The sequence below is a fragment of the Ctenocephalides felis genome, unplaced genomic scaffold (genome assembly GCF_003426905.1).
Source record: "Ctenocephalides felis isolate EL2017-DRISC unplaced genomic scaffold, ASM342690v1 CF-g0.4_SCAFFOLD_00845, whole genome shotgun sequence".
NCBI classification, from domain to species: Eukaryota; Metazoa; Arthropoda; class Insecta; order Siphonaptera; family Pulicidae; genus Ctenocephalides; species Ctenocephalides felis.
The window spans coordinates 17426667-17441400 of NW_020536999.1; the positions used below are offsets into that span (position 1 = coordinate 17426667).

Consider the following 14734-nt stretch of genomic DNA (forward strand, 5'->3'; position numbering starts at 1 on the left):
TTTAACAAAATAATAGATTTTGGAAAAAAAGTTCTTTCAATTTTTATTTTCAATTTTTTTTTCAAATTTTTTTGTCGAAAATAAATCAGATTTTGTTTTTAACTCTGACTAAAGTTCTAATATACTTTAAACAAATAATTTCAACTTTGCAATTCAGTTTATATAATTCTTATAAATATTAAACAATGTTAGAATATTAATAATAATCTATTTGAAAAATTTCTCTAACATTTCGTTACGGTACGGGAAGTTCCAGTAATTTGCCTTAAGGCACGATGCCATACACCCCACTAGTTTTATATTTATTTTATAACATTAATAACATGTGGTGTGATTAAAATCATATAAAGTATTACGACGATAAATCATTTTATAGTAATTATAAATTTTAATATTGCTAATTAGACTAGCTATATTGTTATAATACAAATTATCCAAAACTCGATTAAATTGATTCATAAGCAATTAAAATAACAATGTAAATAAAAAATAATTGCACATAATTATACGTAGGTACAATTAAGGAGCAAAAAACACAACATTGTGTAAATTTTTATATTGAAAAAGTAAACATCAGAAAAAAGTCACATATTCATAGTAACTTTTTAGATAATTTAATTAAAAATTTATCCTGAAAACTTAATATATCAAAGGTGTATCAAAATTACTGGAAAAACACTAATTCTCATGTCACTCATGTCATTCTCAATTTACCCCATATGTGACTGACATGACCATATATTCTTTTTTTCTCCTTACTTTTTTCACACACCAATTTATATACGCCTGACATGGCTTTAGTAAAACTTTTTAGCGTCAGGCATATATGACTGACATGACGATTAACGTGTTAAATACGAAACAAATTCATAACCTTTAAATTGTTTTTATCGAAAAAATAAATTTTTTCATATTAAATTTTACTTACAACATCAACAATAGTCTTGCTAAAAAATTGCCATAGGGTTCAATTTGATTTTTTGAACAGAATTTCTGAACTTGTCTCGATTTAGTACGATTAGTATTAAAAAATCTTGCATACTATAAAACTATATTTTATTTAATTTTTTCAGAAATCCTGATAACGTAAACACGCCATCAAAATGGAAGACGAAGAAGTCACTAAATCGCTCAAAGAGAAAGAGGCGACTCCGATCAAAAGCACAGACGGAGATGGGGACATCCAGCTCAAAGCCAAAATGAGTCTTCTCAATGGTATCACAGTTATTGTTGGTTCCATCATTGGTTCTGGTATTTTTGTATCACCAACTGGAGTCCTCAAATACACTGGAAGTGTCAACATGTCGCTAGTGGTATGGACGATATCGGGATTGTTCTCCATGGTAAGAAGAATAGACAGTGGTCATTTATCAATTTACCCCATGATTCTAATATCTATTTTTTATCTAGGTAGGTGCATATTGCTATGCAGAACTGGGTACCATGATAACAAAGTCAGGAGCGGATTATGCGTACATCATGGAGACATTCGGACCATTCATGGCTTTCATCAGGCTTTGGATCGAATGCATGATAGTCCGGCCCTGTTCTCAGGCTATTGTAGCTTTAACCTTTAGTGTTTATATTTTAAAACCATTTTTCCCAGAGTGCCAACCACCTGATGATTCTGTGAGGATGTTGGCAGTTTGCTGTATATGTAAGGAAAAAATGATTTATGAAATTTTAGGATCGAATTCAACATGTGTGATTTATTTTTTTAGTGATTTTGGCGTTCATAAACTGCTGGGACGTAAAATGGGCCACAAATGTGCAGGACATATTTACTTATGCTAAACTATTGGCTCTTTTCATTATCATAGCTGCTGGAATTTATCAGCTATTCACAGGTAAGTCAAAACAACCAACTATTATTTAAAAACCATTTGATGTATCTCGATGAGGATTATCATTTCTCAGTTTTGTGCGACGATCTGCCAAGCCATTTCTTTGTTAAACTTTTTGTCCACATTTAAGTTCATACTATCGAATCAATTTTAAAAAATCAACAACTGTTCGAAAAATATTAGTAGGGAATGATACTGATTAGTTTTAGGTGAAAATCTACCGAGCCGATTTCTTGTAATTAACTGTTGAAAAAAAAATTAAGCCGATTTCTATGAAACTTTCTTTGGCGATGTATATCATGGTCTTATAGTACTTACTGAAATATTACGGCCTTACAAGTAGTTTAATTTTCAAAATTCATCAACATTTGAGAAAAAGAGTAGTTTTTTGACATTTGTTAAAATTAAATTAGACGATTTACTTGGCATAACGATAGAGTACTTGGTCTTAAAGATAATACTAAACCATAAAATTCTATGGAAACTGGTTCATTTATAAAAATTATTGATTTTTGAATATTTGTTTTTTGGAAATTACTTCGAATTAACGTGTTCTTTCATATTCAATCATGTGTAACAAATCTACTCGGAATACTTTCAACCACTCATAAATTAATTTATTTTTTATTGATTAAGTCGATTATTATTACACATATCGGAAAATTTATGTAACTTGCCTCAAGGCAAAATACCAATACCAACTAGTTTTATTATTTCAGTAATAATATGAAGTTTTTCATTATTCCAGCAAAACTGTACTCTCCAGATTTTAATAATTTCTTGATGAATATTTACAGGTCACACAGAACATTTCACATTTGATAATACAACGTCTGATGTAACATCCCTGGCTCTTTCGTTTTATTCTGGATTATTTGCTTATAACGGCTGGTAAGTGGACTATTTATAAATAACCAATCAATAACCTTAAAAAAATGCAATTCAGAAGCTTTTTATACAATTGTACCAAAATATTTCACTTTTGATGTATTCCTTTTGCCTTAATTTTTAGTATCATCATTTTTTCCCAGGAACTACCTCAATTTCATCATTGAAGAACTGAAAGATCCAATAAAAAATCTACCAAGAGCCATTGCCATTTCTTGTACTCTAGTCACATTTGTCTACGTTTTGGCAAATGTAGCCTTCTACACAACCTTGTCTCCAGAAGAAGTTTTGGGATCAGAAGCTGTTGCAGTCACTTTTGCTGATCGGCTATTTGGAGTCGTTGCCTGGACAATTCCTGGTAAGAGGAAAATGATAAACTATTATTTGTCATGAATATTATAAATTGTCATCATCTGATCCATGATCTGATCCATAATAGTAGATTACAAATCCGCATCAGTAAATTCTTATTTGCTGATGATTTTCTGGATATATAATTTTCTGATGCCTGTTTTATCTAGTTTTCGTGGCCTTATCAACTTTTGGAGCCGTGAACGGAATTCTTCTGACATCATCCAGATTATTTTATGCAGGAGCATGTGAAGGTCAGATGCCTGAAATTCTGACAATGATCCAAACATCCAGGTTGACACCAACTCCTGCAGTTTTGGCTATGGCTTTGCTCTCCATGCTTTATTTGACCGTCTCTGATATTTTTGCATTGATCAACTATGTTGGCTTTGCTACTTGGGTAAGAAAAAAAAATCAGAACTTGACATTAATCACTTGAATTGTATTTTATTATATGGTTTCCAATATAAATACAAAATTTATTTCCTATTTCAGTTAAGTATTGGTGTAGCTGTCCTATGTCTGCCCTGGTTGCGGTATGCCCAGCCAAATCTTCCAAGGCCCATCAGGGTGCCCTTGATTTTCCCAGTTGTATATTTAGTTGCAAGTCTTTTTGTGACTATTGTGCCAATGATAGCAAGTCCTGTGGAAACTGGATATGGTTGTTTGATGATTTTGACTGCTGTTCCTGTTTATTTGATCTTCATTGCTTGGAAGAATAAGCCTTACTTCTTCCAAAAGGGCATGTGTAAGTAGCAATTGATCAATCAATAAAGTACTAGTCAACTCATCAATGATAAATAGATCTTGTCATTTTCTAAAATTATTTTTTATTTTACACATTTGGTATGAAATTTGCTGGTGATGTAACAAATGGATTAATTGAACACTGTGAAATATTTTTGCTCTTCTCTAATCGAAAAATTAGACTCATTTTTTACTTTTTCAGGTACTATGACGAAAACGCTGCAAAAGTTAATAATGGTAGTAAGACCAAAAGCACAAACCAAGGTACGATATTTATATTATTTTTATATTTACCAAATATTTTCCATAACTATGAAGTATTTTCTTTTACAGTAAATTATCTGATTTTTCTTAATCACCAACAAGCCAAACAAATGTGATAAAACTCCATTCCAAACTTGCCGAAAATTTTAAAAAATATTTAAAATAATCTACATCCAAAAACTGCATAAGAAAATGGTACGTGTACATAATTACCGTAGATTAATTGATTTTTATTAAAATTCTTATTTATCGATTAGTTTTAATTATACATAAAATTAGTTTTGAAATTTTTTATAATATATAAATTTTATTACTTATTTCGTGTTAAATTTACATAAAATTATTGATTTAATTTATTTCTGAGATATATTTAAGAATATTGTACAAAAAGACAATAATATGAAGACCATTTTGTAATATTCAGTAGAGAAAAATCGTAAAGTTTAATAATTCTATATTGTTAAATAAACTTTGTTGTTGATTGCTTGAAATTATTAAATCGAGCAAATTGTTGTTTATATGTATGTTCTGCCTAAATGTATGGTAAACATAATTGTTTATATGTATGTTTTGCCTAAATGTATAATAAACAAGAACAACTGAACATATCTGCAAGTATTAAATTGATATTGATATCAACATTTGGTTTTATTTAGAAAAAAATTGAAAAAGGCAGTTATTTTACTATAGCCTAACAAATTTTAAAAAGGTTGTTGCCAGATTTTAACATATTTAATACTTTTAATATAAAGTTGATTTAAATGGGAATGTATTTCCCAAGTTCGATAATACTAAAGAAACAAATCTTGGTCGCCCACCAAATTCTTCCATTACGCTCTCATTTAAAAGTTATGTATAATTTGTGTGAATATAAAGTAAGACATATCAATCAGATAGGTGACATATTTTTTATTTGTATAAGCCATATAAAACAGTTCTTCCATAAATTTTTCATAATTCTGAAAACAAATATTGTCCGGTTCATCCATCTAAAAACAAGATTTGAATATTGCGCCACGATTTATTTTTACTGGGATAATAAGAATGGAATATTTTTTGTATCCTGAAAGACATGAATTTTAAAGAGCTATTTCTATTCTTATATTTAAATATCTATTTATTAAATTTGTATTATTTTTTCTCAATTTTTATTATTTTCTACATTCTGATATTTAAGAAACAAAAATTGTTTTTAACTTTTTTTTATTATAAGTTTTTGTTTGTAACTAAAGATTCTAATTATTAAATAATCAACTGATAAATTAATATAATATTTATTTTCACAATTTTACATTTTTTATATTTGACACAGTGGAAAAGTTCAATTTTAACAGATAAATACTGAGAGTCATATTTAATAATAATAAAATACACTTAATTCGTGCATTTGATATTAATTAATATTATTATAGTAGTGCAAGTCACAAAAATAAAATTCTCTATTTTTAAAATTAAAACTAAAATTATATACACATTAAAATACACATATTTACATTTTCTTTAAATACTACTAATTATTACTAAATATTAAAATTATTAATTTCAATATGATTGTTAATAAACAATTTGTCTACGACATTATTTTAGGTTTGATTAAATTTATAAATTAAAATTGATTACATTATTAAATTAAAAATATGCATTTATTATTTTTGAAAATCCGTACAGCAGTGGAGGTGATATTTGAAAAATAATAAAAAAAATTACAAAATAATTTCAAAAAAATATGTTCCTAAATTTATGATGAATATTTTAGTATTGCTGTATATAAATAAAATAATCCTTGATAATTAAAGGAATATTTAAACACATTGTCCTACAAGTAAAAATTTATACTTATGATTAATTTACCATTTAAAAAAATAATTACACTAAAATTGATCACATCAACAGAAAAATTTTTAGGATTATTAAAATCTTATATTAAATTTAAGAAAATTAAAAATATGCACACAAATTTATTATTTTTAAAATGACATGTTATTCATAAATTTATTTTTACATATAGTAACATTTTTTAATATTTTTCCAAGAAATTCTTGATATTCTAAGTATTTATATTTTTGCAATTATATATTTATTATTTAAAAAAATATTTAAGAGTGAATGTTATATATTTAATAAAAATTTTAACGTTCATATAATTTTTACTTATCCAAATGTTAATGGAAATTATATACATATTTTGGATAAATCATTGAAAAATTATACAAAGAACGTATCATCATAAATAATTAAATTTTAATTAAATATTACATTTTTTGGTATTTGCCGTATACACTCGATTTTTTGTGACCTATTTCAACTACCTTCATATTTAAAAAAATATTAATATAAAATCTAGTAAATTTTAAATTCAAATATATTAATGTCCAATTCTAAAAGAAAAGAAGGTTCAGAATTTAATGAAAATAATATATTTTTATATGGCACATAATAACTAACTTAGATAATATACACATTTTTTTGAAAAATTATGTATTAATGTTGATAGTTTTTTTTATATTTTCTTGAATTGTATAAGGATTCATGATATATTTGGATACATATTCATTTGGATTTTTTCACAGAGACCAAAATATTTTTACGTTTTTTTTTTAACTTCTAATTCTCTGATTTAAATTCTTTGGCAATACATATAAATTAGTTAAAAAATACCAAAGTTTTAAAAGACTAGAAGTGGGTTTTTAAACTAGCACTACAATTTTGTAAAAAATCCTTAATCTTAAACTTATTATCAATATGTGAAACCATTCATTTTATAGACAAAAAATATATAGTACCAAAAATACTAGATTTGATAAAAATGTAAATACTATAAAATCCTGCATCTCTAAGATTAAGATCATCAAATCATTTTTTTTATCTTCTACTAATATATTACAAAACTAATTATTACAAAAATACGTTTATATTTTACAACACATAAAAGCTGCATATATGACATATATATTTTTCTTTTTTATAAAAAAAGTTAAATTAGAACCACGTACAACAAGACAAAATAAATAAGCATTTCCTTAACTATTTACAATTATTATTTACAAAATATAGCAATAAAGTAACATGGAATTTATTCATACAGCTAACAAAGTAATGATTAATCACGAATAAGTCGTCATACAGGACGACTTTGGGCCTTGTTCATGGTTATTCATTTATATTCATTAAAATTTACAAATTCCATTTTACTATTTCAATACTATATTGATAATAAATATTGGGAGATAAATAGGTATAAGTTTACAACGCAATCAGGTCCCATTTTTCTTCAACTTTATAACTTAAGAATATACTATACATTTATTGTCAACACCGAAAAAGTGAAAAATTTTCTTAAAATATTTATGTTATTAGAATTTGTCTACAAAACCCTGTCAAACGTAGTAAGAGATCGATTGCACTAGTAAGGGATTGATTTATAAATTATTTGGTGATAGTAAATTTGCTATGTTTAATCAAATTCAATTTCTCTAGTGTCTCAAACTAATAACATTCAGTGCAATTGATCATAAAATAAAAAAAATCTCAATTTTCTAAGATGTTTGACAATTATTACTAATTTACTATTATTATTTGATTTATGATTTTATTTCACTTTATATTTTTGCCTTAAAAAACTATCAATACGATATTACAGAAATCTACTTTTGATACTAATTTTTAATTTTTAATTTCTAATTTCCTCTCAATCATTCCTAATTTATCTGATACTCCTGATTTTCCTCAGTCGTTAATTAATTTGAATTTAAACACTGTAGTTCTTGTTCATTCTTTTATTCATTTATCAATCTATCTTACTTAGTCTCATAGTGTCGCTTTTGCATCTCTTTTATTCATTCATCAATCTATCATACTTAATCTCATACTAGCGCTTTTGCATCTCTTTCATTCATTCATGATCTATCTCACTTAGTGCCATACTGTCGCTTTTGCATCTCTTTCATTCATTCATCAATCTATCTCACTTAGTCTGCTACTATCGGTCTTTCGTCTCTTTCATTCATTTATCAATCTATCTCACTTAGTCTCATACTGTCGCTTTTGCATCTCTTTCATTCATTCATCAATCCATCTCACTTAGTCCTACGCTGTCGTTCTTCTCATCTCTTTTATTCATTCATACTTCTATCACACATAGTTTTACACTGTCGTCCTTTTCGTCTCTTTCATTCATTAATGAATCGTTCATTGCATCTCTTTTATTCATTCATAAATTATCACTTCTTTTCATCTCTATCATTGTTTCTTACTCACTCATTTACACTCTTGTTCATTTTTTATCAAATACTATATAGACTAATCTAATATTTTACACTGGAATTTTAGTTAAAACTATACTAAATGTTACAAATATTTCAACTATTCACGACATTTAAAGGTTATAATTTAAAAGTAACTGTATAATATTAAAATATTGCTTTTTTAAATATATTTATTTACAAGTATCAAGGACATAATATTACTAACACCCGTTATGATAGATTAAAAATACATTTAAATATTAACTACATTTAAAACAGTGTCATGATATGGACAATTTTGGGTACATCGAGAAAATGTCTCTGGTTTATGAAAAATATATACACGATGTTAATAGTTTCACTTTTATGGAATATAAAAAACAAAGAGATCTATCCATTTACATTGATAACTAAAACCACCGTTTGTATTCCCTTTTACAAAGATATGTTTCTCGAAATTTCATTACTATCTACCATTTAAGCTATAGCCACCATATATTCAGGAGGTTGTGCCTTCTGTGGTTTCAAGTAACCTTCCAAATCCTCAGTTTGCTGCATGATGTCCAGTGTTGGTATTATAATCGGAGGCCTTGGTAAATCATCTGCGATTTCGATATTTTGATTAATTTCTTGCTGAGAAGCTGCCATTTCAGCGCGAGCTTTGGCAAGCTTTTCGTAAATTTCAGGAAAGGTTAACCTGTCTCGAGGTTCTGTTTTCCAACATAGTTTCATCAGGTCGCAGATGAAGGATGGACAACCTTCTGGGGGTGTCAACTTCTCGCCCTGGTAAAAGAAATATAATAAATAATAAGTTTGTTTGTGAAATAGATATATTTATCTGAAGATATGATGATGCACAACAACTAAGAGTAAGTGCTCTAGAATTGAGCAAATTCAAATCCAATCTAATTATTTGTACCTGATATGGTAGATATGGATGTATGGTTAGTTTTATGGAGATGTGATAGAAAAAATGATGTATATTAAAATGTAGGTCTAGCTAAACATAGAAATCTCCTTTTTCATATAAAGATTTAATAGCCAGGAGCATAAAAAATACCACCATTGGACAATATTTTTTGGACAATGTTGTCAGTATAAGGTAATGTAAAATATGGTAAGTAAATAAAGATGCAATGCATATTCTAAAATGATCAATTATAAAAACATTGGTTATTGTATCATATTATATATTATTACTGGATTTCTTATTATTATTATTATATATTATTACCTGTAAGATGAGTTTTACAACTTGGTCATTGCTGTGTCCATAATAAGGTTGCATTCCCAAACTATAGATTTCCCAGAGCAAAACTGCATAGGACCAAACATCAGATTCCAATGTGAATCTACCATACATCACACTTTCAGGAGACATCCATCTAATTGGTAAGAGACGGTTACCTCCAATCTGTAAGAGAATAATTGAAAAATTAAAGATACATTAAATAAGAAGCAACATATAGTACTTTAGTGCATTCAGATCTCGTTTACAAAATGAAATTATCCATAAATGTAAATGGAAATATTAGTAGATTTTTCTGAATTGGTATACTAATCGAACTGAGAGATCTATATTGAAAGTACACTAATTAATTTTACATATCCAACATTTGGTAAAAATTTTGAATAAATGTTATAATAAATAACAACTTAGGAGTCAGAGATATATAAATACTAGCAGACATACCAAAATCGCTATGCTCAGTTGTAAAACAGAAACAATATAATAAATACAAAAAGTAAAATCATAAATCTGCATTTTTTATACCATGAGTGTCTAATTCTTGCTTTTTGGGGTGTATCGTAAATAAAAACTATTTTACCTAATTTCAAATTCGGCGCCCTTTTTTTCTTGAGTTTTGCTAGTTACCATAAGAACCACATGAGCCACGTGCATTTACCTTTAGTCATAATTTGACATTGCACGTGCAATAAGTATTTAGGTTAAGGGAACAAAAATGTCGGTAAAATATTGTTTGATGTCGATTTAAGAATATTATATAGGTGATAGTTATTAAATTAATGATTGTGCAAGTTTTAGTGATGCAGCCCTAATTAATTAAAATATTGTAAATAATAAAGGTGAGTTTCTGTATTATAATTTAAGTATACTACAAATGTACCCCATTGCATTAGGTTTCTTAAAAGATTCCATGCTGTAATATGTGTAGGAATTTATTGGTGTAATTAGTTGAGTTTCCTATTTGGAAGACAAGCCAGATATATTACTTGCTGATTTTATGTATGGTATACATTTGTTTTAAATTTGGATTTTTTTAAAATATATTTTTTATTACTGACCTTATAATAATCGCAAGTATATACATCTCTGCTCATGCCAAAATCTGCAATTTTCACCGACAATCCAGTTCCAACAAGGCAATTTCTGCATGCAAGATCACGATGGACAAATCTCTGGGCGGATAAATATCTCATACCATTTGCTACCTGAGATTAAAAAAAAATTATAATAAATATAAAATAATAAAAAGATGAAAGTATTTATTATTATATGACCAGATTATATATTATATTTGTTGCTTAAATTAAGAGTGTATAAATAAAGGAAATACCTAAGAAAATTCAGTTGAACTTATAATTTTTATACTGGAATTATATAAATCTCCCACAATATGCTTACTTGTTACAAATGAATAAATTGAAATTAAAATTTTAATTAATCAATTTTAAAAGTAGAATTTTAATTTTGAGAATATTTTACTTATCACAGTTAGTACATTGATAATTTGACTTTGTTTTTGAAGATTTTTAAGAACTTTACAAAAAATGTTTTGAGCATCATAATTCTGTTTATTCTGTTTTTAAGTTAATTTTTAATTTAATTTTATATAACTTTACGTTTTTGTTATTATTATACCTGACAAGGTAATTACTAATTGATTCTTTAGGTATTTTCGTATTATCTTATCTTTTTCACTATGTTGACTATATATTATCTTATCTTTTTCACTAAGGGACCGATTCTGCCGCAAAACAGAAAAATGTTATGGCAAGGCCCTGTTATGAAGCACTTTCCATACAAAATATTGACAAAAGCCATGTGATTGCTGTGCAGACAGGCGTGTTTCTCAGGTTGTCAGATAGATCCCCTAACCTAGAAACCGCATAAATGTCAAAAAACGATCTTAGATAACAGGGTCTTTCTGACACTGCTTCATAGCATACGAGTGATGTTGCAGTTTATGTGTAAAACGCCTGAATGCATAGAAAATCCATGACATTTTAACAAAATTCAGTATGATTCTTTAGCATAATGTATGGAAGTTGGAGCGTAACATGGCCATAACATGATTGAATTTTTTACCTTTCTGAACTGTTACTGCCCGCGTTAATAAAAGATATATAATTTATTTGAAATTGGAATTTTTACAATATTCAAGTTATCCGTTTTAATATGAAGCTATGATCTAACTCTATAGAACTTTTTATTTTATTTTTCAGGATTTTTGTTCAGAGAGACAGGTGAAATTTTGTTGTCGGAAAATATTAAGTTCAATTCAAGTAGGAGAAGTCAAGGTAAGAGTAGTTTGTAATATAATAATATATGCATATATATTATATATATATATATATATATATATACATATATATATATATACATATATATGAATTTCTCTACTCGTTTTCTCTACTCACGTAGTTCACAAATCTCATAAAACTTTGTGCTCGTTTGCCAAAGTTTTCTATGAAACTATGTAAATAGCTGTTTTACAACATTTTCATGGAGCATATTTCTGAAATGCTTAAAGTTTTCTAAAATACCTGAGAAGCTATCGAAAGTAAAGATGTTTTATCTAGTTTCGGCGCGGGTGCGGCGCACGATGATGGGTTCTTGAGTCGAGGAACTTTTGCATTCGCCCTTAACACTTCTGCCAAATCACCATGGGGCATGTACTCGAATACCATCCAGGGGCTATTTGTTCCATCTGGTAATAAAATAAAATAGAATAAACATTAGATGATGAATATGCGGATACTGAATTTACTATATTTAACTAATGCCTTTTATAGTTTCAGTATTTTGTAAATTACTTCAAATTTAAAATAGTCCTTATGGCTATGGTAGTGGTTAAAGTTGATTACCACAATTGATATATAAGATTCGTCTACTAGAAGTAGACAATTCCTTTTCAATCAACTGGTGGTCAATGTTCGGTTGGGTGGTAGAGTAAAACTCTAAAAATTTCTTGGCTTCTGATTACTTTTTGTTTTAACCGTTAAATAAATTTTCATATAAAAGTAATAAATAGAAATGAAATTAAATTTCTATACAAAATAGAGTATTACTAGATATGTTTTTTTTTAAGTTTTTATCTAAACAACCAAAATTTTTTGTATTCATTGCTTAGGATTTTGTGCAGTATATTATCATAGGGTAGGCGATATATCAATTTGCACTTGAAAATATAAATCGAAAATATGTTTCCAACTGAAAACAAAATCCCATTCGGGCAATAATATGAAACTGAAACGAGAAACTTTTAAAACTAAACTTTTCTTGTTCGAGTTGGGAGTTCAACTACTTTTACCTTATGGGCATGCCTTGGGAATTTTGAAATTATCATAAAAGCACTTTTAAATGATGGCAGTATTGGGGTTATTATGATATTTTTATAAATACTTTTTCAGGGTAATTATGTACAAATTACAAATTCACACATTCATACAAAGCATTTCTGGAATATTTATATTATCAGATATGGAGTCACATTTATATTAATACAGATATGAACTTCACATGGAGATTTTTATATTTGCCGGAAAAAACCCTAAAAACAGCTCTTTTCTTTTTTACATACAAACGTTAGTATTTTCATATTTTTGCCACCGGATACGGAATATTTACTCAATTCAATGGAGCGTTTTGGGTCTGAATTTTTTTATTGTGATCCAGTTCGTATGAAATTTTGGAATTCGGATTATCTTACTCTCAAGTTCAAAAGTGAAAATAATTTAGACTCCTTTGCCATTTCCCGGGGGGAAGACATCCCTCTCAGTGGTGTAATTTCATTTTTTTTAAAATAACGTCGGATATCGATAAAATAACTAATTATAAAAAAAAATGTTTTATAATGTTTTTTAAAAAGCAAATACTTTATTTAAAGCAGTTGTACATTTAAGATCCATATGGGTGGATGTATATACGTTTCGATATAGACTGTAGCGTAAAAAACATGATACTTTTCAACGAATTGGTAAATATCAGTATAGGTTATTAAAAAAATTTGAACTTTTGAATTGGTAACATAAGTACAAAATAACGCGTCTGTCGGGTCATCTAGATTTAAATAAAAATATTTTCGGGTGGGCCATTTTTTTATATTGTCATCTTTCTTATTAAATTATTTTGTTAATGAATTAAGTGAACAAGATTTTTAACAAACATTATTTGACTTCACTTCTTATATTTATTTTAAAGCGGATGCAGAATTATATTTGGTACAGTGAAATAAAATCCAATAAAATCAAACTAAAGCAACCTTAAGACCATTTATAACAATGGTATACAAATTTTTTTTGAATTCATAATAATATGGCATACTGTTTTAATATTAGTCATATTTATTTATTTCTTCAAAATTTGAATTTAACTTTTTTTATTAACTATTATTTTAATTATTTCTATCACTTACCTCGCATTACAACTCCGATCAATGTAAGGATATTATCGTGCCTAAAAGCACTCATTATATCGACTTCTCGCAAAAAGTCTTCCTCGGCCTCTCGTCCTGCTGTATCCTTCAAAACTTTAATTGCTACTGTATCACACCTGGATTCATTTCTTAATTCACCTGGAGAAAAAGCCAATTAGAATTATAATTATACTTTGATGGTGTTTGCCTTAAAATATTTAAATTGCTGGTTAGTTAAAGATTAAAGTTAGAAGCTTTGGTTTCCACGTGGGAAAGCTAGGCGCTTCTTGTAACAGGAGTAAATAGTAACAGGGGTAAATAGTAATAGGGGTAAGTAGTAACAGGGGTAAGTGGACACTGGGGTAAGTGGTCACAGGGGTCAGTAGTGACATGTGTAAGTAGTAACAGGGGTAGGTGATCACAGGGGTAAGTACTACCAGGGATAAACAGTAACAGGTGGTTTTCAAAAGGATCTTGAACAATATATATTTTTTTTTGATTGGTCATGTAAACCGTCTTGCATAATATTGTCATAGCTACTATCCCGCTAGCCGACTCAGTAAACAGAAATGTGCAGGTCCATCATTTTTTAAATTTAGAACTTCTTAGAAATATGATGTGTGGAACTCGAGATATATAATTTTACTATTACAACAAGCCCCTATATTAAATCCAATCAATCCATCAATACACTATATCAAATATAAAATTCTTGGATGATCTCAAAGAAGTCCAT

At 27.8% G+C, this 14734-nt stretch overlaps 3 protein-coding genes across 3 annotated transcripts in view; 1 reads left to right on the forward strand and 2 right to left on the reverse strand.

Moving 5' to 3' along the window:
• LOC113371967 (Y+L amino acid transporter 2-like) overlaps nucleotides 1-14734 on the reverse strand; it is an 83123-nt gene that overhangs the window by 8243 nt on the left and 60146 nt on the right. The gene's annotated exons all lie outside the window — the stretch shown is intronic.
• On the forward strand, nucleotides 1012-4368 carry LOC113371983 (Y+L amino acid transporter 2-like). Its single transcript, XM_026612362.1, has 9 exons — nucleotides 1012-1343; nucleotides 1411-1657; nucleotides 1722-1847; nucleotides 2642-2735; nucleotides 2876-3090; nucleotides 3254-3483; nucleotides 3579-3831; nucleotides 4033-4094; nucleotides 4164-4368. The coding sequence occupies exons 1-9, from the start codon at nucleotides 1104-1106 to the stop codon at nucleotides 4164-4166; spliced, it is 1470 nt and encodes a 489-aa protein (XP_026468147.1). The 5' UTR covers nucleotides 1012-1103; the 3' UTR covers nucleotides 4167-4368.
• The window catches only part of LOC113379460 (tyrosine-protein kinase transmembrane receptor Ror-like), a 45445-nt gene continuing 39281 nt past the window's right edge, over nucleotides 8571-14734 (reverse strand). The window contains exons 2-6 of the mRNA XM_026619538.1: nucleotides 13999-14157; nucleotides 12128-12291; nucleotides 10646-10792; nucleotides 9573-9752; nucleotides 8571-9121 (exon numbers count right to left, since the gene is read on the reverse strand). Of these exons, the coding sequence (XP_026475323.1) occupies nucleotides 8816-9121; nucleotides 9573-9752; nucleotides 10646-10792; nucleotides 12128-12291; nucleotides 13999-14157 (956 nt within the window). The 3' untranslated portion in view covers nucleotides 8571-8815. The remainder of the gene's footprint in view (nucleotides 9122-9572; nucleotides 9753-10645; nucleotides 10793-12127; nucleotides 12292-13998; nucleotides 14158-14734) is intronic.